This window comes from Schistocerca cancellata, chromosome 3 (assembly GCF_023864275.1).
Source record: "Schistocerca cancellata isolate TAMUIC-IGC-003103 chromosome 3, iqSchCanc2.1, whole genome shotgun sequence".
NCBI lineage: Eukaryota > Metazoa > Arthropoda > Insecta > Orthoptera > Acrididae > Schistocerca > Schistocerca cancellata.
Window position 1 is genome coordinate 677,646,248 of NC_064628.1, and position 27,306 is coordinate 677,673,553.

The 27,306-nt window shown below is 44.3% G+C and overlaps 1 protein-coding gene across 8 annotated transcripts in view; it reads left to right on the top strand.

Moving 5' to 3' along the window:
- Positions 1-27,306, top strand: part of LOC126175652 (DNA ligase 3) — a 644,184-nt gene that overhangs the window by 383,681 nt on the left and 233,197 nt on the right. For all 8 annotated transcript variants that reach the window (XM_049922552.1, XM_049922551.1, XM_049922546.1 and 5 more), the window contains 6 exons: positions 2,829-2,984; positions 3,113-3,244; positions 3,878-3,957; positions 4,059-4,146; positions 6,200-6,277; positions 24,152-24,275. In XM_049922552.1, coding sequence (XP_049778509.1) covers positions 2,829-2,984; positions 3,113-3,244; positions 3,878-3,957; positions 4,059-4,146; positions 6,200-6,277; positions 24,152-24,275 — 658 coding nt within the window. The remainder of the gene's footprint in view (positions 1-2,828; positions 2,985-3,112; positions 3,245-3,877; positions 3,958-4,058; positions 4,147-6,199; positions 6,278-24,151; positions 24,276-27,306) is intronic.

Consider the following 27,306-nt stretch of genomic DNA (forward strand, 5'->3'; position numbering starts at 1 on the left):
AAATCTGGTAGAAGCCGACCTCGGGGAAGATCAGTTTGGATTCCATAGAAATATTGGAACACGTGAGGAAATACTGACCCTATGACTTATCTTAGAAGCTAGATTAAGGAAAGGCAAACCTACGTTTCTAGCATTTGTAGACTTAGAGAAAGCTTTTGACAATGTTGACTGGAATACTCTCTTTCAAATTCTGAAGGTGGAAGGGTGAAATACAGGGAGCGTAAGGCTATTTACAATTTGTACAGAAACCAGATGGCAGTTATAAGAGTCGAGGGACATGAAAGGGAAGCAGTGGTTGGGAAGGGAGTGAGACAGGGTTGTAGTCTCTCCCCAATGTTATTCAATCTGTATATTGAGCAAGCAGTGACGGAAACAAAGGAAAAATTCGGAGTAGGTATTAAAATCCATGGAGAAGAAATAAAAACTTTGAGGCTCGCCGACGACATTGTAATTCTGTCAGAGGCAGCAAAGGACATAGAAGAGCAGTTGAACGGAATGGATAGTGTCTTGAAAGGAGGATATAAGATGAACATCAACAAAAGCAAAACGAGGATGATGGAATGTAGTCGAATTACGTCGGGTGATGCTGATGGAATTGGATTAGCAAATGAGACACCTGAAGTAGTTAAGGAGTTTTGCTGTTTGGGGAGCAAAATAACTGATGATGGTCGAAGTAGAGAGGGTATAAAATGTAGACTGGAAATGGCAAGGAAAGTGTTTCTGAAGAGGAGAAATTTGTTAACATCGAGTTTAGATTTTTAAGTATCAGGAAATCGTTTCTGAAAGTATTTGTATGGAGTGTAGCGATGTATGGTAGTGAAATGTGGACAATAAATAGTTTAGACAAGAAGAGAACAGAAGCTTTTGAAGTGTGGTGCACAGAAGAATGCTGAAGATTAGGCGGGTAGATCACATAACTAATGAGGAAGTATTGAATAGGATTGGGGAGAAGAGAAGTTTGTGGCACAACTTGACTAGAAGAAGGGATCAGTTGGTAGGGCATATTCTGTATTGTAGGACAGCGTGGAGGGTAAAAATCATAGAGGGAGACCAAGAGATGAATACACTGAACAGATTCGGAAGGATGTAGGTTGCAGTAGGTACTGGGAGGTGAAGAAGCTTGCACAGGATAGAGTAGCATGGAGAGCTGCATCAAACCAGTCTCTGGACTGAAGACGACGACAACAACAACAACAACAACAACCAACAACAACAACAACAACAACATGAGAGAACACTTTTCTGACATTTAAAAGGACATTTCAGAGTTTGTAGCACTGTTCTTTTGGATGTCTGGTTTTGCTTCATTAGTTGAAAGTAGCAAATCTACAGAGTACATTTTATACATAGATGTGGTATTATCTATACAAATGTATGCTATAGGTTTGTTATTTCCAAGTAATGAAGTGAAAGCAGACTGCCAAAAGAACAATGCTACAAACTCCAAAACATTCTTCTAGATGTCAGAAAAAAATGTTCTCCCATGTAACAATTTCACATGTGAACTGTTAAAAAAAATTCACCATCAGTAGGTTCCAATCTCAGCACCTTTAGTATGATGATTTGATGCTCTACCAACTCGCTTACCAATGATCTTCATGTCCAGAGTTCATAGGTACCCTTCTCTTGTACTGTCATTCTGGTGTTAGTTTTAATTACCATTTGCGCATCTTCTACCAGACAACAGCACACAACATGAACTAGAGCAGTGTTTTGGTTGATACTCCGTTGGCAGGCAATGTTCGGTACCGATTTGAGTGTCTGAGATCTGGAGGTTTGGGTGTTAGTCGCAACAGCTGGAATCAGCATGGTCAGTTTGTCTAATTAATGCACATCCCAACTATTCTTAGTCATCTATGACCTATGAAGAAATTTTAACTAAAAAAAAGCATCTTAAGGAGTTGAGAAGAAACTGGAACAAAGGAAAAAGAATGTAAAAAAGTCACATAGGGATCCTTTAACATATGCTCTTTTTTTTCTCTTGAAGAACCACCTTTTTATAGGGGAAATACCTGCTTGAAAATAAACAGTGTGTGTGAGTGACCAACAGTCACACCTTTAAGTGCTGAGTGGTGAACATGTGCGTTAGAAGTGGAAGTGACAACCTGCTAAGCTTTTAAAATGTTCATTCATGTAGATGTACACAAATCTGTGGTGAAGCAACTTTAATATTGTATGTAATGTGGTGATTTGAGGAAAAGGTTGTAGCAGGTAGCCTGGGGGTGTAACAAGATGGTATTTTGCAGATTAAAATAATTGCAAAACTATGTATTTCCACAGAAATTTCATGATTAAGTGCAGGAGTAATAAATTTATGTGCTGAATGCAAGTAGGATTGAGGTGGGGAAGGGATTGAGATGTGGAGGGATGAGACAGTGTTGGGTAGGGTTGGGGAGGGATGGGGTGGGGCGGGGATGTGTACCCTAATGTGTCAGTTTTGTGTGCAGCACATTTTCTCATCTGAACACAGCAGCCAGTCAGTGTAATTGAATTTCACTTTCACTTGAATTCAGGATCCAGTGGGAAACATGTCACAGATACACTAAGTTGTTACACTTGGAAAAACTGAATAGTCATTTTATGTTCCTGTAATGTAACTGTTTAGTGTAAGTTTGGTCCTCATGTTCAACTGCTGTTACCAGATTTAAAAAACAACTACACAAACTAACTATAGTTGTTTGGCCAACATAGCTTTGATATTGTGGAAGTTGTAGTCAATACCTGATAAAATTTGTCACTATATCAAGTGACTGAAAAACACTCTAATGATTGTTTCCATTTGTGAAAATGGCTCATAATACAAGTGTACGTACTTTCTGTTTTGTTAGGCTGAGGCATGTAAATCTGTTGAACAAGCAATGAAAAAATGTCCTAATGGGATGTTCTCTGAAATAAAGTATGATGGTGAAAGGGTTCAGGTTCACAAAAGAGGTGATGATTTCAAGTATTTCTCTAGAAGCTTGAAGCCTGTGATGCCCCATAAGGTATGTGAAAATCAGTCATGAATTTATGAATAGTTTGTTATTCATATAAATTTGTAGTCATTAACTTTTATACCAAGGCTGTACCCATTTTGATGTTTAATTCAGTACATACATTCTGATTCCTCAAGGTTTCCCATTTTAAAGACTACATACCAGAAGCATTTCCTCATGGCAAAGATGTGATACTTGATAGTGAAATCTTGATGATAGATACACAAACTGGGAAGCCATTACCATTTGGTACTCTTGGTAGACAAAAGGTAAATATATTTTGGTTTTGGAATCTTGTGAACCATGTTGTAGCAATTCTAAATGCAAAGTGAAGAAGAATAACTGCAGTAAATTGTAAGATCATTGATGGATATGGATTGCAAATGTGAAATGATTATAGTCATTTAAACTTCAGTGATCAGACTTCTCTGAGAACATCAGATGCATACATAAAATAAAAGCACACTGTATCTGTTAATAATATTCCATACTATCTCTGTTAAAAAGTTACTAAAGTTGATCTTATTAGCCTAGTCAAGTCACTCATGGATTTGATAAATATAATCAATAAGCTCCAAATAATGATATATTGATTTGTGGATTTTTACTTCTTGCTGTCAAAATATTTCTCTCTTTCTCGTGTAGTAAATTTTTTGTGTTGGTTTGTCATTTAGAACAAACTGCATAACAACATTCACTAAAAAAATAAATTGACTTTGTTTGTTTTTCTGGCTATTTCTAAATGAACAAAGTGGTCAGAAACTCTCTGAGCTGCCTTTTAATGTGTGCAGAATGGAATAAATTAATATGTAAACAGTCAAATTATATTTTTTAAATTAGAAGGCAGATGATAATACATGAGCTTAATATTTTGATTCAAGCTTTCATTTTAATTTTTTCAGAAAGAGGGGCTGAAATCTGCCAATGTATGCCTGTTTGTATTTGATTGCATTTACTACAATGGTGAAATTCTGCTGTCAAAGTAAGTCTGTTTTAAGTCACAATGCTTGTTACTCTGTCACATAAAAACAGAAAGTAAATGAATTGGAAATTCACTAAGTGGTCTTGTTTCATAACTTCCAGACCGATCAAAGAAAGAAGAAAGATTCTGCACAGTGTGATGACACAGATACCAAACAGAATTATGTTCTCAGAGGCAGAGGAAGTTCATGTAAGGTGCAACATGCTTAAATTCTTGTAGACCATATGACATAACATAACAATTAATGATATGAATATAATAGAGGGAAACATTCCACGTGGGAAAAATATATCTAAAAACAAAGAAGATGTGACTTACCAAACGAAAGTGCTGGCAGGTTGATCGATACACAAACAAACACAAACATACACACAAAATTCAAGCTTTCGCAACCAACGGTTGCTTCGTCAGGAAAGAGGGAAGGAGAGGGAAAGACAAAAGGATGTGGGTTTTAAGGGAGAGGGTAAGGAATCATTCCAATCCCGGGAGCGGAAAGACTTACCTTAGGGGGGAAAAAGGTTCTTTTTTCCCCCTAAGGTAAGTCTTTCCGCTCCCGGGAACCTTTTTTCCCCCTAAGGTAAGTCTTTCCGCTCCCGGGATTGGAATGACTCCTTACCCTCTCCCTTAAAACCCACATCCTTTTGTCTTTCCCTCTCCTTCCCTCTTTCCTGACGAAGCAACTGTTGGTTGCGAAAGCTTGAATTTTGTGTGTATGTTTGTGTTTGTTTGTGTGTCTATCGACCTGCCAGCACTTTCGTTTGGTAAGTCACATCTTCTTTGCTTTTAATCATAATAATTAAAGTATTTTGTCATAAGGTACTTTTTTCATCATATGTTGTTCAATGAGGCATATTTCCTTTGAACTCAATATATATTTTAAACAATAGCCATCAAATTCAAAGGCAAGCTAGCTCCTTACCCTCTTAAAATTTTTTCTAGGAATCCAAATGTTGTGTAAAGCATCGACTGGCAATATACACCTATATACATAGTCTCTTGAGGGATGTCAAATGTTGGTGTATCAGCAGTTTTCATTGTTGTGTTATCTACTCTATTATACTTGTATCCAAAACAGCTGTAAACAGATGTGTTACACAACTGGCAGACAGCTGTTGCTGCAAAAGAGCTGGAAGTGAACCTAATTGAGATTTCACAAGATTGTTGAGAACATCATACATTTTCAGTAATGACTGATAAATTTTGTTGAGGCTGTGATCCATACCTTTTTATTTTACTTCATAGTATGATTATTTTCCAGGAAAATATGAAAGACGTGAGAGGAGCGAGAATGTAGTGTCTCTCTTTTCTGCCACAATCTGTTTGGAAATATGGCTACAAAGTCTTTCGCAACGTATTTCTTGAATAAAAGTCTCTCGGTGTACATGCCGTGTCAATTCAGGATAAAACTCCAAGCTTTCAACCACTACCTCCACGGTCGTCATCAGGGCTAAAACTGACTGTCAAAAACTAGCGGGGCTCTGACTTTTATATGCAAAGGACGGCTTCTGATTGCCTGGAATACATCATAGCAACAGCGATATGGCGCGTAGTGAAGTGGTGCCCTCTACTTCCACAGATGTAGTTTCTATCTCGCGTTGCTTGCAGCGCCATCCCTTGAATCAGGAGGTAAAGTGCGGGAAGTTTTCCTCTGCGATTTTTCTTTATCCAGTGCACTCTTCCAGGTGTATCTAAGTGCATAACTGTTGTCTCTGTTAAAGTTATTATCGCTAAGTCTAATTTTGACTGCTTCGCGCATCACAGAGTCCCAGTAATTCGATGCGTGGGCTGTTACTCTTGTTTCTTCAAATAAAATCTTATGCTTGTTAAGCAAGCTATGCTCAGCCACCGCTGATTTTTCCAAATACCTGTATTTCAGGTGGTGCTGGTGCTCGATGCAATGGTCGGCAGCGGCTCTTACCGACTGGCCCACGTTTGGAAATACATATCAATACGGTTGTGAGGGGAGAGGGAGGGGGAAGGGTGTGAGAGATCAGGCATCAAGAGACAGATGTATTACTTGTGATATGAAGTCAAGGTATGACAATTGTGGCATAAAATGAGGTTTCACTAAGAGCACTTGCAGTAAACACAGTTACCCAATCACATGTTCACACACAAAGGCACAACAGCATGTGCATATGTGAAATTGTAACCTTACGGAGCTCATGCAATAACTCTTTTTCATAATACTAAGGGCAGCATTTGAACTTTAATTTATGAGGTAATTATTCTTTCATTGCAGCAACCAAAGGAACTCGAAGTAATGATTGAGAAGGTGTTTAAATTGGGTCTGGAAGGGCTGGTCCTCAAGGATCTGATGGTAAGCTGCATTTATTTTTACAATCTTTAGTGTTATCAATTTATATTTATTCATTTTAATATTTTTCAAAGTAAATAAAATGCATTAGTTAAAAAATAATGACAGGAATGTCAAAAATAACATTAATGCTTATGATGCAAAATATAAAACTATTGTAATGTTTCTCTGCTGTGGTCTAATTAGCTTATTCTATTTTGTAACTTTAATGCAACTTCTTAAAAGAGAGGCCTACATACATCAGATTTTGAGTGTGAAATCAGCTAATTATTTGCAGATAAAAGGATGAAGGAAGAATGTCTGACTGCTGACAACTTCCTTGGAAGTGGAGCACATGTTAAGGTTAGGGAAGGATAGGCACAGGATTTGATTACTATCCCAGTATTTGCCACAAGTGATTTATGGAAACAATGGAAAGCCTAATTCTTCCTAACAGCTGGAGAGGGATGTGAACAGCTATCCTCTTGGATGCGAGCCCAGTGTCTTTCCACTAAGCCACTGCACTTTGTGAAATAATGAGAAGTGTACTTGCTTTGTGCATTAGAGTATGGTGTGTGGAACATTCCATCAGTGATAGAAACGAGCTTGGTACACACGGTGTCAGACATATGATGAAGTGACTTAAGTCACACTAAATGGATATGATAGGTGATCGGTAAACGGTACACTTTGTTCCCTTAAAGATCTCAGATGGGTAACTTGACCCAATACCTGACCACTTGACATTGTAGGGTAGATCAAAATGAATATCTGGCAACTACCTGATATCTGGTATATCTCCCTAATTTTAATATCCAGACAGATACCATCTCAGCCTTGTCTTCTTAGATTGGATGAAACTTCATATTCTTTTTGTTAGTCGATCACCGTCCATCCTCATGAGATGACCGTAAAATAACAATCGTCTCTTCTTAATGGATGCTGTGATAGGTTCTGTCTTGCTGTACAAGTCCTCATTTGCTCTCATTTGCCGTTGTCCATCCACCCATCTATTGCCTAGGATTTTCCTTAATATCCTACGCTCTCACTTTTCCAGCTGCTCAGCTTGACCTTGTCTATTCATGATCAAAGTTTGACTCATAAAAGCCAACAGGTTTTACAACTGTGTTATAATGTTGGGACTTGGTCCCTTTACTCATAGACCTTTTGTTATAGGTATTTGGCAGTTTGTATGCCTGGTCTAACTTCCTCATCTTGACATTAATTGCTTCTTCTAATCCATTCACCTGGATGTCTGCACCAAGATATCTGAACCTCTTAACACATCTGATTTTTCCCAGTTTGGTGATCATCCATTCAGGTCCATCACAGTGTTTGACATACATTTTGTTTTTTGAATAGAGATCTCGAGTCCAACTTTTTCAGCAATTTCTGACAGCCTATTGATCTTGTTGACTGCTGACTCTATATTGTTAGCAAAAATGGCAAGATCATGCGCAAAGGCCAAGCAGTCAATGTACACCCCTTAGTTCTTAGGACCAAGTCTGAACTGCTCTTCATTTGTTTCTTCTTGGGCTAACAACTTTCTCCACTCTCCAATGACCTTTTCCAAGGTGCAGTTGAAAAGGAGTGGGGATAGTCCATCTCCTTGTCTTACACCTGTTTTGATTGTAAAAGGTTCTGAAATCTCACCCATAACTTTTATTTTTGACACTGTGTTAGTGAGAGTTTGTTTGATCAGTTTTCTTGATGTATCGTTCACCCCAAACTCTTCCAAAATATTTATTAACGTCTCTCGGTCGATGGAATCACATGCCTTCTGAAAATCGACAAACACAACCACGTAGTTATTTCCTACAATTTTTTTTTGTATCTGATGATGTTCTTTAGGTTAACGATCTGTTCTGAGCAAGAACAGCCCTTTCGGTATATTCCCCAGTCTGTTGGTCAAGATGACCTCCTATTCTGTTCTGTATTGCTTTGGAGAGAATCTTATATGAGATGCCCCTATTGATATTGACATTATTTTTATTGCCTTTTTTGTGTAGAGGATGGATGAAAGCTGACTGCCATTCAGTTGGTATCATCCCAGTTCTCCAGATCTCCACAAAAAGTTGGCCTAGTATATCTAGAGTTTCACTATTTGCCTGCTTCAGTAGTACCGCCACTATTAAATTCTCTCCTTGAGGGTCCGGGGTACGAATAGACCCTAGGTGTTCCTGCCTGTCGTAAGAGGCGACTAAAAGGAGTCCCTCCCCCTCAAGGGGGTAGTTTACGCCTACGTCCGGAGAAAGACAGTTGAACGACTTACATTTGGGTCATTTTGGTAATTCGCTTATTCTGGTTTCTTCCTTCCTTTGTTTGGTTCCTTCCTTTGTTTGGTTCCTTCCTTTGTTTGGTTCCTTTCTTTGTCCTTCTCGCTCTCTTACTGTCTTCCTTAATTTTTACCTTGCCACCTCTTCCTCCTTGCCACCTCTTCCTCCTTGCCACCTCTTCCTCCTTGCCACCTCTTCCTCCTTGCCACCTCCTCCTCCTTGCCACCTCCTCCTCCTTGCCACCTCCTCCTCCTTGCCACCTCCTCCTCCTTGCCACCTCCTCCTCCTTGCCACCTCCTCCTCCTTGCCACCTCCTCCTCCTTGCCACCTCCTCCTCCTTGCCACCTCCTCCTCCTTGCCACCTCCTCCTCCTTGCCACCTCCTCCTCCTTGCCACCTCCTCCTCCTTGCCACCTCCTCCTCCTTGCCACCTCCTCCTCCTTGCCACCTCCTCCTCCTTGCCACCTCCTCCTCCTTGCCACCTCCTCCTCCTTGCCACCTCCTCCTCCTTGCCACCTCCTCCTCCTTGCCACCTCCTCCTCCTTGCCACCTCCTCCTCCTTGCCACCTCCTCCTCCTCCTTGCCACCTCCTCCTCCTCCTTGCCACCTCCTCCTCCTCCTTGCCACCTCCTCCTCCTCCTTGCCACCTCCTCCTCCTCCTCGCCACCTCCTCCTCCTCCTCGCCACCTCCTCCTCCTCCTCGCCACCTCCTCTTCCTCCTCGCCACCTCCTCTTCCTCCTCGCCACCTCCTCTTCCTCCTCGCCACCTCCTCTTCCTCCTCGCCACCTCCTCTTCCTCCTCGCCACCTCCTCTTCCTCCTCGCCACCTCCTCTTCCTCCTCGCCACCTCCTCTTCCTCCTCGCCACCTCCTCTTCCTCCTCGCCACCTCCTCTTCCTCCTCGCCACCTCCTCTTCCTCCTCGCCACCTCCTCTTCCTCCTCGCCACCTCCTCTTCCTCCTCGCCACCTCCTCTTCCTCCTCGCCACCTCCTCTTCCTCCTCGCCACCTCCTCTTCCTCCTCGCCTCCTCCTCTTCCTCCTCGCCTCCTCCTCCTCCTCCTCCTCCTCGCCACCTCCTCCTCCTCCTCCTCCTCGCCACCTCCTCCTCCTCCTCGCCACCTCCTCCTCCTCCTCGCCACCTCCTTCTCCTCCTCGCCACCTCCTCCTCCTCCTCGCCACCTCCTTCTCCTCCTCCTCCTCCTCCTTGCCACCTCCTCCTCCTCCTCCTCCTCCTCCTCCTCCTCCTCCTCCTCCTCCTGGCCACCTCCTCCTCCTCGCCACCTCCTCCTCCTCCTCGCCACCTCCTCCTCCTCGCCACCTCCTCCTCCTCCTCGCCACCTCCTCCTCGCCACCTCCTCCTCCTCCTCCTCCTCCTCCTCGCCACCTCCTCCTCGCCACCTCCTCCTCCTCCTCCTCCTCGCCTCCTCCTCCTCCTCCTCCTCGCCACCTCCTCCTCCTCCTCCTCGCCTCCTCCTCCTCCTCCTCCTCGCCACCTCCTCCTCCTCCTCCTCCTCGCCACCTCCTCCTCCTCCTCCTCCTCGCCACCTCCTCCTCCTCCTCGCCTCCTCCTCCTCCTCCTCCTCGCCACCTCCTCCTCCTCCTCGCCACCTCCTCCTCCTCCTCGCCACCTCCTCCTCCTCCTCGCCACCTCCTCCTCCTCCTCGCCACCTCCTCCTCCTCCTCCTCCTCGCCACCTCCTCCTCCTCCTCCTCCTCGCCGCCTCCTCCTCCTCGCCACCTCCTCCTCCTCCTCCTCCTCCTCCTCCTCGCCACCTCCTCCTCCTCCTCCTCCTCCTCGCCACCTCCTCCTCCTCCTCCTCCTCCTCGCCACCTCCTCCTCCTCCTCCTCCTCCTCGCCACCTCCTCCTCCTCCTCCTCGCCACCTCCTCCTCCTCCTCCTCCTCCTCCTCCTCCTCCTCCTCCTCCTCCTCCTCCTCCTCGCCCTCGTCCTCGCCACCTCCTCCTCCTCCTCCTCCTCCTCGCCCTCGTCCTCGCCACCTCCTCCTCCTCCTCCTCCTCCTCCTCCTCCGCCACCTCCTCCTCCTCGCCACCTCCTCCTCCTCGCCACCTCCTCCTCCTCGCCACCTCCTCCTCCTCGCCACCTCCTCCTCCTCGCCACCTCCTCCTCCTCGCCACCTCCTCCTCCTCGCCACCTCCTCCTCCTCGCCACCTCCTCCTCCTCCTCGCCACCTCCTCCTCCTCCTCGCCACCTCCTCCTCCTCCTCGCCACCTCCTCCTCCTCCTCGCCACCTCCTCCTCCTCCTCGCCACCTCCTCCTCCTCCTCGCCACCTCCTCCTCCTCCTCCTCCTCGCCACCTCCTCCTCCTCCTCGCCACCTCCTCCTCCTCCTCGCCACCTCCTCCTCCTCCTCGCCACCTCCTCCTCCTCCTCGCCACCTCCTCCTCCTCCTCGCCACCTCCTCCTCCTCCTCGCCACCTCCTCCTCCTCCTCGCCACCTCCTCCTCGCCTCCTCCTCCTCCTCCTCCTCCTCCTCGCCACCTCCTCCTCCTCCTCCTCGCCACCTCCTCCTCCTCCTCCTCCTCCTCGCCACCTCCTCCTCCTCCTCCTCCTCCTCGCCACCTCCTCCTCCTCCTCCTCCTCCTCCTCCTCCTCCTCCTCCTCCTCCTCCTCCTCGCCACCTCCTCCTCCTCCTCCTCCTCCTCCTCCTCCTCCTCCTCGCCACCTCCTCCTCCTCCTCCTCGCCACCTCCTCCTCCTCCTCCTCCTCCTCCTCCTCGCCACCTCCTCCTCCTCCTCCTCGCCACCTCCTCCTCCTCCTCCTCCTCCTCCTCCTCGCCACCTCCTCCTCTTCCTCCTCCTCCTCCTCGCCACCTCCTCCTCTTCCTCCTCCTCCTCCTCGCCACCTCCTCCTCTTCCTCCTCCTCCTCCTCGCCACCTCCTCTTCCTCCTCCTCCTCCTCGCCACCTCCTCCTCCTCCTCCTCCTCCTCGCCACCTCCTCTTCCTCCTCTTCCTCCTCCTCCTCCTCCTCCTCCTCCTCCTCGCCACCTCCTCCTCCTCCTCCTCCTCCTCCTCCTCCTCGCCACCTCCTCTTCCTCCTCCTCCTCCTCGCCACCTCCTCCTCCTCCTCCTCCTCCTCGCCACCTCCTCTTCCTCCTCCTCCTCCTCCTCCTCGCCACCTCCTCTTCCTCCTCCTCCTCCTCCTCCTCCTCGCCACCTCCTCCTCCTCCTCGCCACCTCCTCCTCCTCCTCGCCACCTCCTCCTCCTCCGCCACCTCCTCGCCACCTCCTCCTCCTCCTCCTCGCCACCTCCTCCTCCTCCTCCTCCTCCTCGCCACCTCCTCCTCCTCCTCCTCCTCCTCGCCACCTCCTCCTCCTCCTCCTCCTCCTCCTCCTCGCCACCTCCTCCTCCTCCTCCTCCTCCTCGCCACCTCCTCCTCCTCCTCCTCCTCCTCCTCCTCCTCGCCACCTCCTCCTCCTCCTCCTCCTCCTCGCCACCTCCTCTTCCTCCTCCTCCTCCTCGCCACCTCCTCTTCCTCCTCCTCCTCCTCGCCACCTCCTCTTCCTCCTCCTCCTCCTCGCCACCTCCTCCTCCTCCTCCTCCTCCTCGCCACCTCCTCTTCCTCCTCCTCCTCCTCCTCCTCCTCCTCCTCCTCGCCACCTCCTCCTCCTCCTCCTCCTCCTCCTCCTCCTCGCCACCTCCTCCTCCTCCTCCTCCTCCTCCTCCTCCTCCACGCCACCTCCTCTTCCTCCTCCTCCTCCTCGCCACCTCCTCTTCCTCCTCCTCCTCCTCGCCACCTCCTCTTCCTCCTCCTCCTCCTCGCCACCTCCTCCTCCTCCTCCTCCTCCTCGCCACCTCCTCTTCCTCCTCCTCCTCCTCCTCCTCCTCCTCCTCGCCACCTCCTCCTCCTCCTCGCCACCTCCTCCTCCTCCGCCACCTCCTCGCCACCTCCTCCTCCTCCTCCTCGCCACCTCCTCCTCCTCCTCCTCCTCCTCGCCACCTCCTCCTCCTCCTCCTCCTCCTCCTCGCCACCTCCTCCTCCTCCTCCTCCTCCTCCTCCTCCTCCTCCTCCTCCTCCTCCTCCTCCTCCTCCTCGCCACCTCCTCCTCCTCCTCCTCGCCACCTCCTCCTCCTCCTCCTCCTCCTCCTCGCCACCTCCTCCTCCTCCTCCTCCTCCTCCTCGCCACCTCCTCCTCCTCCTCCTCCTCCTCCTCGCCACCTCCTCCTCCTCCTCCTCCTCCTCCTCCTCGCCACCTCCTCCTCCTCCTCCTCCTCCTCCTCCTCCTCCTCCTCCTCGCCACCTCCTCCTCCTCCTCCTCCTCCTCCTCCTCCTCCTCCTCCTCCTCCTCGCCACCTCCTCTTCCTCCTCCTCCTCCTCGCCACCTCCTCTTCCTCCTCCTCCTCCTCGCCACCTCCTCTTCCTCCTCCTCCTCCTCGCCACCTCCTCTTCCTCCTCCTCCTCCTCGCCACCTCCTCCTCCTCCTCCTCCTCCTCGCCACCTCCTCTTCTTCCTCCTCCTCCTCCTCCTCCTCCTCCTCCTCGCCACCTCCTCCTCCTCCTCCTCCTTGCCTCCTCGGGTGGAGGCTGACTGCACTTCGAATTCGTCGCGTGGTGTGGAATATACTAGATCACTCGATGGATTGACTGACGAGAAGATTCAGTCTTTCTTCGCTGAGCAGGGTGTGATGGCTGTCCATAGGGTCATGAAAAGGTCGACAATGCCCTATACTGACCTGGACACTTTGTTTGACCTTTGATAGTGTTCAGCTGCCATCGCGCATTAAAGCGGGCAATGAGGTTATCTCTGTCCACTCCTATGTCCTGACACCTACGCGCTGCTACCAGTGTCAGTGATTTAATCACACCCGCCAGTCTTGTTCTAATGCGGCTAAATGCGTCACCTGTGGCAGGGATGCCCATGAGGGTGACTGTCCACCTCCATCTCCTCGTTGCGTGTACTGTCAGGGTGACCATGCAGCGTCCTGTTGCGACTGTCCCATCTACAAGGATGAACACTGTATACAGGAAATTCGGGTCAAAGAGAAAGTGTCCACCTCGGCTGCTTATAACCTATTTGCTAATTGGACACCCACGCTATTCCCAGCGGGGAAATACAGAACTGTCCTCACTTCTCTTCAGACAACCAGGGAGGTGTCAACACAGACATGCAATCTGACCTTTACTGCTACAGTTGTCTGTTCGGCAAGTGCTAAGATGGCCCGGTCAACATCTCTTCTTCCTCCCGTCACCCATAAGACACAAGCACCTTCATCACCTTCTGCCAAAAGTAAGACCCAGAAGTCAGATGCACGGGCCTTCAAAGAAGGAAACGTCCCATGAAAACTTCCTATGTACCCCGAAGTCCCGGCCATCGACAAGTAGTTCGACTAAAGGACCTTCCAAGAAGGCTCATAGGAAGGAAAGTTCTCAAAGTTCTCCATCTCTGCCACGGCGCGTTTCTTCTCCTGCATCATCCAGCGGTTGCTGCCCCAGGCCGTCATCCGTTTCACCTGGCCGCACCGCCATTAGCCGAACATCTGGCCGTTCATCGGTGGAGGAAGTTCCCCCTCCCAGCCATATTTACAAGATGGCCGACGAACCTATTGAAGAAATGGACAATGACTCTACGCCTATTGATAGCGGCAGCAGTGCTCGCTCGAAGCCAGGCCCTCAGCGGCCTTCGTGATGACCTCTTCTTGCTTCTCCTTTTTCTTTTTCTTCTCATGATGGCACTTCTTCATTGGAATATTTGCAGCATTTGCTCCAACCGAGAGGACTTGAAGTTGCTGCTACACTTGCACTGTCCGCTCGTCGTAGCTCTCCAGGGAACGAAGCTATGCCCATTTGATCGAATTGACTTGGCACACTATGCCTCTGTGCGTTTTGACCTACCCCCTATGGCAGGTATTCCAGCTCATGGAGGGGTTATGTTGCTGGTCCGGGATGATATCTACTACGATCCCATCACATTGCACACCAATCTGCAGGCAGTTGCCGTCCAAATTACTCTCCCCACTTTCACATTTTCCATTTTTACTGTTACACTCCATCGCCATCTGCTGTTACTAGGGCAGACATGATGCAAATTATTGCTCAGTTACCTTGCACCATTTTTGTTGACTGGAGACTTCAGTGCCCACCATCCCCTTTGGGGCTCTCCAGCATCCTGCCTGAGAGGCTCCCTGTTAGCAGACCTTTTCAACCACCTCAATCTTGTCTGCCGCAATACTGGTGCCCCTACTTTTCTTTCGGACGCAACTCACACCTATTCCAATTTAGACCTCTCTATATGTACTACCCAACTTGCATGCCGGTTTGAGTGGTACGCGCTTTCTGATACGTATTCGAGCGACCACTTCCCTTGTATTATCCATCTCCTGCATCATACCCCATCTCCAAGCTCAACTAGTTGGAACATCTTCAAAGCAGACTGTGGGCGCTTCTCTTCCAGGGTGACCTTTCAGGATCAAACCTTCGCAAGCTGCGATAGTCAGGTCACACGCCTCACGGAAGTCATTCTCACTGCTGCTGAATATTCCATCCCTCATACTACTACTACTTCTTCACATTCCGTACCGGTCCCCTCGTGGACCGCAGCATGTAGAGACGCTTTACGTGCTCGTCGATGTGCTTTACGCACCTTTAAACGCCACCCTACGATGGCGAATTGTATCAATTATAAACGATTACGTGCACAGTGTCTTCGTGTTATTAAAGAAAGCAAGAAAGCCAGCTGGGCTGCTTTCACAAGCATCTTCAACAATTTTACTCCTCCTGTTGTCTGGGGTAGCCTGAGCCAGTTATCTGGCACTAAGGTCCACTCGCCAGTTTCTGGCTTGACGGTAATGAATGATGTTCTTGTGGCCCCTGAGAATATCTCCAATGCCTTTGGCCAATTTTTTTCACAGGTTTCGAGATCATCTCATTACCACCCTGCCTTCCTCCCCCGAAAACAGGCAGAGGAGACAAGGCCACCTAACGTGCGCTCCTCGAATCATGAAAGTTATAGTGCCCCATTCACCAAGCGGGAACTCGAAAATGCACTTGCCCGGTCACGGTCATCCTCTACGGGGCCTGATTCTATTCATATTCAGATGCTGAAGAACCTTCCTCCTGCAGGTAAAGGTTTTCTTCTTCATACTTATAATCGCTACCGGATTGAGGGTCATGTTCCCACATGCTGGCACGAATCTATTGTTGTCCCGATTCCTAAGCCGGGGAAGGACAAGCACTTGCCTTCCAGTTATCGACCCGTTTCCCTTACCAGCTGTGTCTGTAAGGTGATGGAACGAATGGTTAACTCTCGTTTGGTTTGGCTGCTCGAATCTTGACGTGTACTTACCAATGTAGAATGTGGATTTCGTAGGCACCGCTCTGCTGTTGACCATCTGGTTGCCTTGTCAACCTTCATTATGAATAACTTCTTGCGGAAGTGCCAGACCTTGGCTGTGTTCTTTGATTTGGAGAAGGCTTAAGACACCTGTTGGAGGTCGGGCATTCTCCACACCATGCATACATGGGGCCTTCGCTGTCGCCTCCATCTTTTTGTTCATTCCTTTTTAATGGATCAACAGTTCAGGGTATGTGTGAGTTCTGTCCTGTCAGACGCCTTTCTCCAGTAGAATGGAATGCCACGGGGCTCAGTTTTGAGCGTTGCTCTCTTGGCCATAGCGATCAATCCAATAATGGATTGCCTCCCAGCTGGTGTATCATGCTTCCTTTTCGTGGATGATTTTACCATCTACTGCAGCGCACAGTGTACACATTTCCTGGAGCGCTGTCCTCAGAGTTGTCTTGACCGTCTTTACTCCTGGAGTGTCTCCAATGGCTTCCGTTTTTCTGCCGAGAAGATGGTCTGTATTAACTTCTGGCGCTACAAAGAGTTTCTCCCACCGTCGTTACATCTTGGTCCCATTGCTCTCCCATTCGTGGAGACAACAAAATTTTTAGGTCTTACATTTGAGAAGAAACTTAGCTGGTCTCCACATGTGTCATATTTGGCTGACTGTTGTACCTTGTAATGGTCGCCTGGTCGTAGATATTGCTAATTGCTATAATCGCACTATTTCACTCCCATTTACGGAGCTTGTTAGCACTTGATGTTAGGTTGGCGCCATTAAAATGCATTGTGTTGTGGTAATCGCTGCTACTTGCTGGATCGCTGCTGTCCTTCGATGCTGATGCTGGCTCTACATCTGGTTGTCTAGGGTTAAAAACATGAGGTCCCATGTTTTTTATGTGCTTTTGATGATAAAGAACGAGCGAAACCAACAAATATGTAAACTTCAAATATTTATTACTCTGGTGGCCATCTTAATTCCACTGTCCACCAAAGACCATGACACAACACAAAGTAGTATTTCCGTTACATGTTCTTTGCATTGTTTATCCACCTCAAACAATAACACACAAACACACTTTACCAAAGTGACATTCCGACTGCTCTTTCGACCCTTCTTGCTGCTCGTATTTATAACATTGTCAAAGAACTACTAAAAAGAGATATAGTTTATAAGTCACATGTACATCTGTTATCATAATTTGTGCAGAAAAGTTATTAATTTGCATCGAGTGACATAATTTAACATGTTATTAAAATGACAGACAGATTTGTTGACTTGACAGAATAATTCTTTGTTACAAAAAGGCCGTTTGTTAGAAGTTTGTCAATTGACTTCTCTAATTTGCATAAATAAGTAAATAACATGAATTATTAAGAATTACATTGGTTTTTGTCTAAAATAGGATTGATTTCGTGAATACTGAGTGAAAACGCTCCTAGTGAACAAATAGGTTTCACTGGGTGATTTTTATTTAAGGAGATCCAAAATACCTAAGTTGGCCACTATTTTTCATACTTCATATTAATTATTTAAGATGAACTTAGTGTTTTTACATGATGACATTTGCTGTATCAGTGATCAAGTGATATAAACTTTTGTGTGGGTCAGTTACTCAGTATAATTTAATGGGTTGACTGTTTATGCAGACATGTTATGCAATCATTGTTAACATACACAATAACTTTTCTATAATCATAAATACTCGTTAAACTGGTTGAATTTGGAGGGTATCGCATACTTCGGTACAGTAAAGCCTTTAATATGTTCCATTACAACCTGTTCTCTAAATGTCCTCCGTGTTCTCAGCGGTACGTCGTGGGGAGCAGATCGAACCGTACTACTTCGCCTATATCGGTCGATGGTCCGCTCAAAGCTGGATTATGGGAGCTTTTATATACTCTTCTGCATGGCTGACGATCTTACGCCGCCTCAACCCTTTACAACATCGGGGGTTATGTCTTGCGATCGGAGCATTCTACACTAGTCCCATCGAGAGTCTTCATGCTGAAGCCGGTGAATTGCCACTAACCTACCAGTGTGTTATACTGCTGTCTTATCATCCCTTTTTTGACGACTGTCTTTACTGTCAGTACGGGTTGTATGTATCAGTCCTGCTACCACCTGGAGTTCACTTTCATCACCTCCTTCAGCACCTTGATTTTTCAGTCCCTGCAACCCTTTGAGTGGGCGAGAGCCAAATGCCACTTTGGCTCCAGGCTCTGGTTCGCGTTCACCTTGACACCAGCTTGCTCCCAAAGGTGGTTACCCCAGCTACGGTATACCGCTCGCGGGTTGTTGAACTTCGTTCGAATTTCATTAATACAATCTTCATTTATACAGATGGCTCTAAGACTAATGACGGTGTCTGATGTTCTTTTATTGTTGCGGCACACAGTTTCAAATACCGGCTCCATGGCCATTGTTTGGTCTTCACAACTGAGCTATTTGCCCTCTACCAGGCTGTTCTTTACATCCACCGCCACTGACATTCTGCTTATGTCATCTGCTCTGATTCCCTGAGTGCTGTCCAGAGCCTCAGTGATCCGCATCTGGTTCACCGTTTCGTGCACCGGATCCAACGCTCTCTTCAGCAGCTGGCAGACGACGGTGCTCCGGTTACCTTTATGTGGGTTCCTGGCCATGTCAGTATCCCTGGGAATGAAACTGCAGATGCCACAGCCAAGTCTGCGGTCCTCCAGCCTCGGACAGCTTCTTGTTGTGTGCCTTCATCTGATTTTAGCAGGGTCATTTGTCAGCACATTTTATCGCTATGGCATGCCGATTGGGCTACACTTACTGAAAACCAGCTTCAGGCCTTGAAACCTCTCCCCCTATGGCTTGGACGACCTCTTCACGCCCTTCTCGGCGGGAGGAGGTTGTATTGGCCCGGTTACGAATTGGACACTGCCGGTTGAGCCATCGCCATCCGCCGCCGGCTGCGCCGGCGCTGTTCTGCCAATGTGGGCAATTGCTGACGGTACGCTACATTTTAACGTCCCGTCCGAATTTTAATACACTGCGCATTGACCTTGGCCTGCCATGTACTCTGGATGCCATTTTAGCGGATGACCCAGGAGCAGCTGCTCGTGTTCTTTGTTTTACCCACTTGACAAACCTGGCTAAGGACATTTGATTATGCTGTTTTCTTTTAATCCCTTGCCTGTTAATGTGCCTTTTATAGTGTTGTCCTTATTAGTTGTGCCTCACAGTGGGCGCTAATGACCACTGTAGTTGTGCACCCTAAAACCACAAAAAAAAAACCTCTCCATCTGCCTTATTATTCTTAAGGTTGTTGATGATCTCTCTGAGCTCCTCTTTACCAGGTGGAGATGAATTCGGTTAGTTCATGGATCAGGGCACATACAGGGAATATTTCTTTCAGTTCATCACAATTAAGAGGTTTTCAGAATAACGAGACATGATCGTGCAGTTTTCTTTATTAGTCAGGCCCACCTTTCCATTTTTGTCTCTAAAACAAAGGGGCTTGGTATCCTTTCAAATTCAGCTGAACATCTGGTAGAAGTCTCTGGCATTGTTTTTTCAGAAATCCTGATTGATCTGTTCTAACTGCTGTTTCTCATACAATTGTTTAGCCCTTCGTAAAGTTTTGGCTGCATGTTTTCGAACTTCACGGAATATATCCAAATCTTCAGGTCTCCTGGTTGAGTTCCACATTTTCCAAGCATTTGTTCTTTGGGCCAACACCTCATCACAAACCTCATTCCACCATCTGTGCTTTCTCTTTTTAGCTGTCAGGATTGCAGTATTAGCTGCTTGTTAGATCTTGGAGGCGATGTCCGTCCATTTATGAGATTCAAACGTCGGTTGCTGGTGGTATTGTTCCAATACATTTTGATAGATTTTGAGCTTTGTGATGTCATAGTTATGAATTTTATTTCTAGTTTTCATAGAATTATTGAGGGGGATGAAATTCATTTTGAACTTAAAGAGGTAATGGTCCAAGTCAAACTGGGCACCTCTCTGTACTTTAACATTCACTGTTTATTATTCCTTTTAACAAAAAAATAAATTAGTACTCGTACAGAAATATAAGTAAATTGTGGCAAATGAACACGCTCTTTTTCTGCTTGGTAATAAGAAATTTCACTTTCTTGAAAAATAAGGTCAGCGTAACAGAAAGGTCTTTCTCTGTATACATTGCTGTAAGGAGCTGAAAGATAAATTCTGACAAATTGTGCCAAATTCAGATGCTGTGTCACTTTAACTGACAACCAAATATAAGGATTTCAATTATGGTCAGTTCAAATTGGCTTCAAATAATAGTCAGTATGTCTTGAATGTCGCATTGTCATTATTTTCATTTGCCACCTTGCTAAAAAATGGCTCTGAGCACTATGGGACTTAACTTCTTAGATCATCAGTCCCCTAGAACGTAGAACTACTTAAACCTAACCAACCTAAAGACATCACACACATCCATGCCCGAGGCAGGATTCGAACCTGCGACCATAGCGGTCGCACGGTTCCAGACTGTAGTGCCTAGAACCGCCACTCCGGCCGGCTGCCACCTTGCTAAAACTACCCCAGAACATGTAGTGAACTTTGCAAGTCACAACTGATTCAGTCTTATCTCCTCAATTTCTTTTAGCAGGCATTGGACATGAACTACTACATATGAAGGATTCTTCATAAAATTCCATTGGGGTCTTCTGCCAAGCTCTTCCAGCTTCAACAACCGTGAAATAGTATGCCTGGGATGTTGGGCCTACAAAGGTTGCAGTAGAGTGTATTCAGATCTTTAATGAGAAGCTAAAATGAATTTCTAATTCAATTTTCACTGAGGCTCTGTTGTGTAGTAAGTCAGATGTTCTTTACGTTCTTAGCCTTCCCTAAATACTTATTTAATGGTGCAATATGTGGTATTACATTGGATGACCAAGAGAGACTAGAACTTACTTTTGGTTTTTCTTTGAAGGACTCTGTGAGCTGAATGCACTGCTCCACCAAACATCGCTGATCAGATATTAGATTAGTAACCACATTTTGGTCACTCATATACAGTGACATGTCGCATTTTTGCCCCAACGGGTGTTCTACCTAAAAGAAAAGAGGAATTGCACATTGTTCTGATATCTCACAGCAGCTGATGTTCTGGTAAATATAACTCCTTTTGAATCTCCCAGCAGAGCTCAATTGACTGACATGTGTAGTGAGATGTATATCAGTAGTGATCATTCCTGTTCCTTCAATGATTCAGTTGCAACCCTCTCAAGTGAATGGATGAAACTCAATGAGTTAAGCATCTTTCACAATGTTAGCATCACTTTCATGAATGAGTAAACGTAATTTGCTTTGGTCAAAATCTTGGTGATCCATAATGATATTAAGCCCCCTTGCCATGCTTCCTCCAGTGTGAGAGCCAAGGATAGATTTCATAGCAAAACTCTGTTCTGACTGGAATTCAGGAGACAACCAATGAGCTGTGAAACTCTGGAAGCAGTTATGCAAACAGGCCCATATATCAGACATTACATAAACCCTGAGAATACCTGCGGTTTATCTCTTCATTTTTTTCATAAATTCTATGATAGACAATTTTGTGGAAAATGTCTGTTTAGTTTGGTATTTTATAGCAGGGTAAAGATTTTTCTAGGAGTCCTGTAAATCATCTCCTACCTATGAAGGATAATGGTCCATTGTCTAGTGAAATAATTTCTGCTATTAAATGATGGTATTTCCTGTATTTTGCAGTGTTCATACACAAAAGCAATTTTCTTTCAAACTATTCTCACATAGTCAGTTGCTTATCTGTCAGTGTTAAGGATAATCTTCTTTCAGGTTTGGCTAATGATGATGTATAGGCACAGCAGCAGCTGTACCTATATTAATTACTGAGAATTTATCTGAGTATTTCATTTTCAAATGACTTTTTTTATAGCTGAAGTACCTGTTAGACAAAAAAAATATTTCATTGGATATTTTCTGCTAGTTTCACTGTTTTTATAGCTACATTTCACAAAAACATTTGCATATCCCAAATAAATTTAATTAAACTGTTTGTTTGATAAATTGGTGTCTACTTAACAACAGTAATCATCACATCAATAATCAAAAATCTTGTTGATCAGTGTGATAAAAAAATTCAAAATAAAAGTTCAGCCAAGGCTTTGGTATAAACCTGCCTTTTCTCTGTTCTCTGCCATTAGAAATTCGATCTCAGCATGACAAACAAACGGGAAACTTATTATTGTCACTGTTTTCATCAAAATAATCTCGAATGACATTTTTCATAATTTATCTTGAGATTTACAAATTACTTTCAGCACTAATTTACAACAACAACAACAACAAGTGAAAGTGATTGACATTTGCAACAGATCAAAAAGTTAAGTCAGTCAGTCAGTGTCATTCACTTGCTTCACTCATGAACAACAGCACCCAAATTTACCCATATCAATCCAGTCACCAGCACTTTATCTTCACAGGCTTGATCAGATCTACCCATTACAACATGTTTCATGGCAGTGTTTGGCTGAACATTCAGTTTCCAGATACCTGACTACCCATCTTATAGGATGGCCAAACATCCAGTATCTAGTATCTAGAAAATTGGCTTTCATCTCTAGTGTGTGGCCTCTATACATAATATAAATCTAGAACTGTAAAAGGAGCAGCAGCCCAGTTTTGACCACAAAGTGAAGGTTCATTTGATAAAGAATGTGAAACTCGCATGGGAGATTTTTCCCATGAATATCTAAGAAGGAACACATTGAACAACCCATAGCCGATTGTTTGGATTGAAAAGTGTGTGTAATCCACAGCAACATAACACTCACAGTTCACCAGTGGTAACAAAAACATGTCATCTTAAACATAAAAATAGTAACAACACATTTTGCAGGCAAATAAAAACAAAGTACATCTCATGGCAGTTCAATTACAGCATTGATGTTGGGATTTATTAATTAAGACTTGTGGTTGATTTCTATTGACAGTCAGAGGGCAAAAAATAAAATTAAATTAAAAAAAAACAAACACTGAGGATGCCACATCTGTGAAACATGTCTGGGGATTAAAAAGTTTTCTTGCAAGAAGGCAGACCTTCTTTAATGCATGCTTTTGTGCAAGCAGGGAACAGAGCTTAAAATTCCATCATGACACAAGTAATGCTTGAATGTAGAATGCTATAATAATAAGAATTTTATCCCCTGCCAGTCTTCACTTCCTTTATTCCATCACCTGATACAACCCCTCACCCTCATTCAGACTGCAGTGCCAGTACAATGTAGTCAGTTAAGACAAAGAAGCTAGGCAGGTGAGAATTTGGAGGAAGCCTTTAGTGAATTTAATTTCTTCTAAGATCATGATATTATTGTATTAATCATTTTATTACTTCAGTCGCCCAGTTTTAGAGAGAGCATGTAACATTGTTGGAGTTCCTCTATTTTACGACATGATGCTGGAATGTCATACTTGTCAGTTACAGATGATCTCAAACTGTTTACTGTTATTCTTCTCTTTCCAGCTGGTAAGGTGTAACTTCAAAGTATGTTAGTTCATTCACATATGTTCACCAGCCTTGGCCTATGGCTTCTGTATTATAAAAATGAGGGGATAACAGCAGAAAGACATTCTCTTTGCAACTGTTTCCTTTCTCTGCATGAATTACTTGTCCTTTATCCGTTGTTGGAAAACCAAACTAATGCTTGCCATGGTATCTTCTCTCAAATTACACTCAAAAGTCTGAAGTGTCTGGGAGCTACTAAAAGCAACACCGACAACCACACTATTGACGTATGTCACATGAACTTGCCTATATTATGTAATCTCTTTGCATTTATTTTGTCATGTCTTCCATTTAATTTCATGTTCTTTCAACTTTGTCCCTTTTATTCATACTTCTTCCTCTTATCTTCTTCTATAATTATGCTTGTTTAATCATCTCCCTGTCCATGTTTCTCAGTTTCCTTTCTCCAACATAGTCCAGCCATTATTTATTTGGTTTCCATGTTTCTTTAGTTTTTCTCTTATCTGTATATCCTTCACTTCCTCAGTACTAAAAAATACCTCATAGCCCTCTCCATACTGCCCAACTGTTAGTGCTGGCTATTGCTTCTAAGCTAGTTGACTGCCTCCATCACATCATGGTTATTAAAGTGTGTCATACAGTTCTATCTGTTAGTTACTTCCTGTCCATTTGTGTGTTTTTCTGTTGGAGCCATAGTCTGCTGTTATTGCAGATACAGTCTTCAGTCTGAAAATGTAAGCTTGTGTGTTTGTTTTCATTCCATGCCCTCAGCCAATTTACAGGAAATTACTTTGTGGTTACGCATACTTCACTTTTTAATTTATTGGTTACAGAGCACTTATGAGCCTGGCAAGCGTCACTGGTTGAAAGTAAAAAAGGACTATTTGTTTGGTGGAGCCATGGCAGATGCTGCTGATCTGGTGGTGCTGGGTGCCTGGTTTGGAACAGGACAAAAAGGTATGATAGTTTTGCAGACTGCAGTCAGATGGTTTTACTGTAGATCAACAAAGATTTGATTTACGTCTTTAACAGTAAGCTAATCGTGAATGTAAATTTCCTGAGCATGTACGTATGTTGAGAGTTTCATATTGTAAGAACTAACATTTCTGTCCTTAGCATATTTTTAACTTTTTTTTCCCAATGCCCCTTATCAGCTGAATTGAATAAAGATCCCAACTATTTGAGTTTTATTCAAGAGTAGGTAATGTGAGAGTGTATATGTGGCAGTGTTTACAGATGAGCTGTATTTTCACAGAATTTTCTGAAGAATTGGCCTTTCATTAACTTTACTCAAAATGGAGTTTGTAAATGTGTGTGACTTCATGTAACTTTGTGTTGTTGCTCTTAGATATTTAATTTGTGTGAATGAATATGTAGGCATGTTTCTAATGGTATAATGAATGGGTACTGGAGTATTCTTTTAGCATGTGTCCACATTTGAGGGAAGTTGCCATTTAATGTCTTAGATGGAAATTTTGTCTATGTTGTTGTGAATATTCTTAACTCAACCTACAATGCATAGGCATCACATTTCTCCAAGTGAGAAGGTTGATGACACAGTAATGGAGACAATTATAGAAGCATTCAAAGATATCTTAAATGTTTTTATAATTCACAATATTAATCAGATATGAAGATAGTTAACAACTAAAATTATGACATTTTGGAAGTAAGTCCAGGTAGTGCAAAACTATCTGAGGTATGAAGAAAAGAAAGGCCCCAGAAGACAACAATGTTGCAGTAGAAATGAATAAAGGTGATGGAAAGTAATGGTACTGTGATGGGCTGAAAGTAGAGGTGGGAAACTACAGCCATTACTTTTCCTGGGGCATGCAAAATTATTTATGGACTCACTGGCAAGAAAGATAATCCTCAAACTTGGAACAATGCTGTAATTGTTGTGCTTCACAAGGAGGAGGGGGAAAAAACTGGAAGACTTTCAGCTTCCTCCCCCTTCATAGTGTACAAGAGGTACATTAAAATCATTGCTAAGTTCATGGAAAAAACACTGGAATTTTAATCAGGAAAAGGAAGGACATTTAATCAAGTTTTGAGTGAAATTCTAGAACAGAACAATACATATGTAACCACTTTACTTGGGATTCTTGGGGTCTGAGAGAGTTTTTGCTTCAGTTTCAACTAAATATGTATTAACAGTTCAGTTGGATAAGGAGTCTGACAAGGATATTCCATATCACCAAAACTATCCATATCCACCACAAAGCAATCTTTCATAGCTGTGAAATGGGAAAAAAAGAGGACTTCCCCTCATCTTCACATCTCTCAGCTGGGGACCTCTGTTCCTGGTATCTGAGAGACTTCTCCATCTTTTTTTAATGTTCCCCCAAACTATCCCTCTTTACTCACCAAAGTTCACAGAATGCAAAAGACAGAGCCGCATGTTCCTGTGTTTGGTGGTGGTATCAATGGCTCAAAACCTTTCTAACAGAAATGGTGTTTTGTAAAGGAATGAAAATAGCTACTGATCCAATCCCCAAGAGTGCAATGATTGATGTGAAAGTGCAGCATAAAATCTCTGCAGTAATCCTCAGATTTGGTGATCACTGTTATTGAATGACTGGGCCTGAGTACACCTGGTGAGGTTGTGCAGTGTTAACACAGTGAGCTCATACTTCAGAGGAGTGAGGTTCGAATTCCAATTGAGATATCCCAGTTTATATTTTATGCAGTTTCCATAAATTATCTGAGGTGAATGTTAAGAAGGTTCCTTTATTTAGTTGAAGATGATAGGAAAAAAGGGAACAATTGCAAAGTAATATAGTACTTTGTAATGAACAAATGCTCTTTAATTAAAAATAGTTGTAATATAATAAAAAATTATGAAGTCACAATTCAGCATGGCTTGATAGTATTTTAATTTGTCTTACCCCAAGCAGTGGCCAAACATGAGGTGATGAACTGTCAGTGACCACTAACTGAATACAATCAGCTATTTATCTATTTGCATTTTGATAGACATTCCAGTTTCTGAAAATTTGTTACTTTTCAAGTGCTTCAATAAAATAAAGTAGGTAAAATACTTAACAAACCAAGAGTTTCATCTAATGATAGTATGTTCACAGTATTAAAAAAATCTGAATTGAATGTCTGGGGAAAAATGACCAGACAACCTAAGTAAGATGTGGTTATTTCTGCCAGACATGCATAACACACACTTGTTCAGTCATCATCATGGAGTTTTCTTGGCTGAAAATTAGATTCTTAAGTAATTCCTGTTTGACATTCCCTTGCCAAATGGTGTTTGTCTTCTTAAACTGTACATATTTGTAGTATTTGTATTCACTGACATTAATGACTGCTTCACGAGTTGCACATCTTCCTTTTTCAGCAACTTCTCTCCATGTTAATGATCAGCGAATGTGTGCATATTTGCTGATAAAAATGCAGTCTGAAACTACAGATCATTCGTGAACTCTTACACCATCTCCGATGAGTCTTTGTCATCTCTACGATGTGTATGCTGAAAATTGAACCATTGCAAATATTTTGTAGTAATAGTACTGACTTCTGTACTCAGTCTTCAAGTGTTTTTATTGATGTAGCTTACAGAATTAGTAGACGTATCATTTTGTAGGAAACAACCTCAAGTTTGATTCATGTAGAGCATCAGTAACTCATTCCACCACCAGGAGTGCCAGCATAGTGCACATTTAAAGTGACTACTTCCACTGTTGCGGAGAATGCTTGCTGTTTGTTCTGGTTTCAGTAAAAAAATTTTGGAATAACTGTTCAATGTAAATTTCACACCTTATATGCTAAAGAACCTACACGTAGTTTAGACGTGACACAATAATGTTGTGAAACATGAAATTGAAAGTGTACAGCTAGAAGGAGCTTTGTGAAAACTGTCACTAGCATTGTATATCTGGATATGCTTGAAAACTTTTTAATTCCACAGATCAATAAAGATGATCGAGATGGGATGGTTTACTACAAGCAAGATGGTTCACCACCTCATTTGCTCATG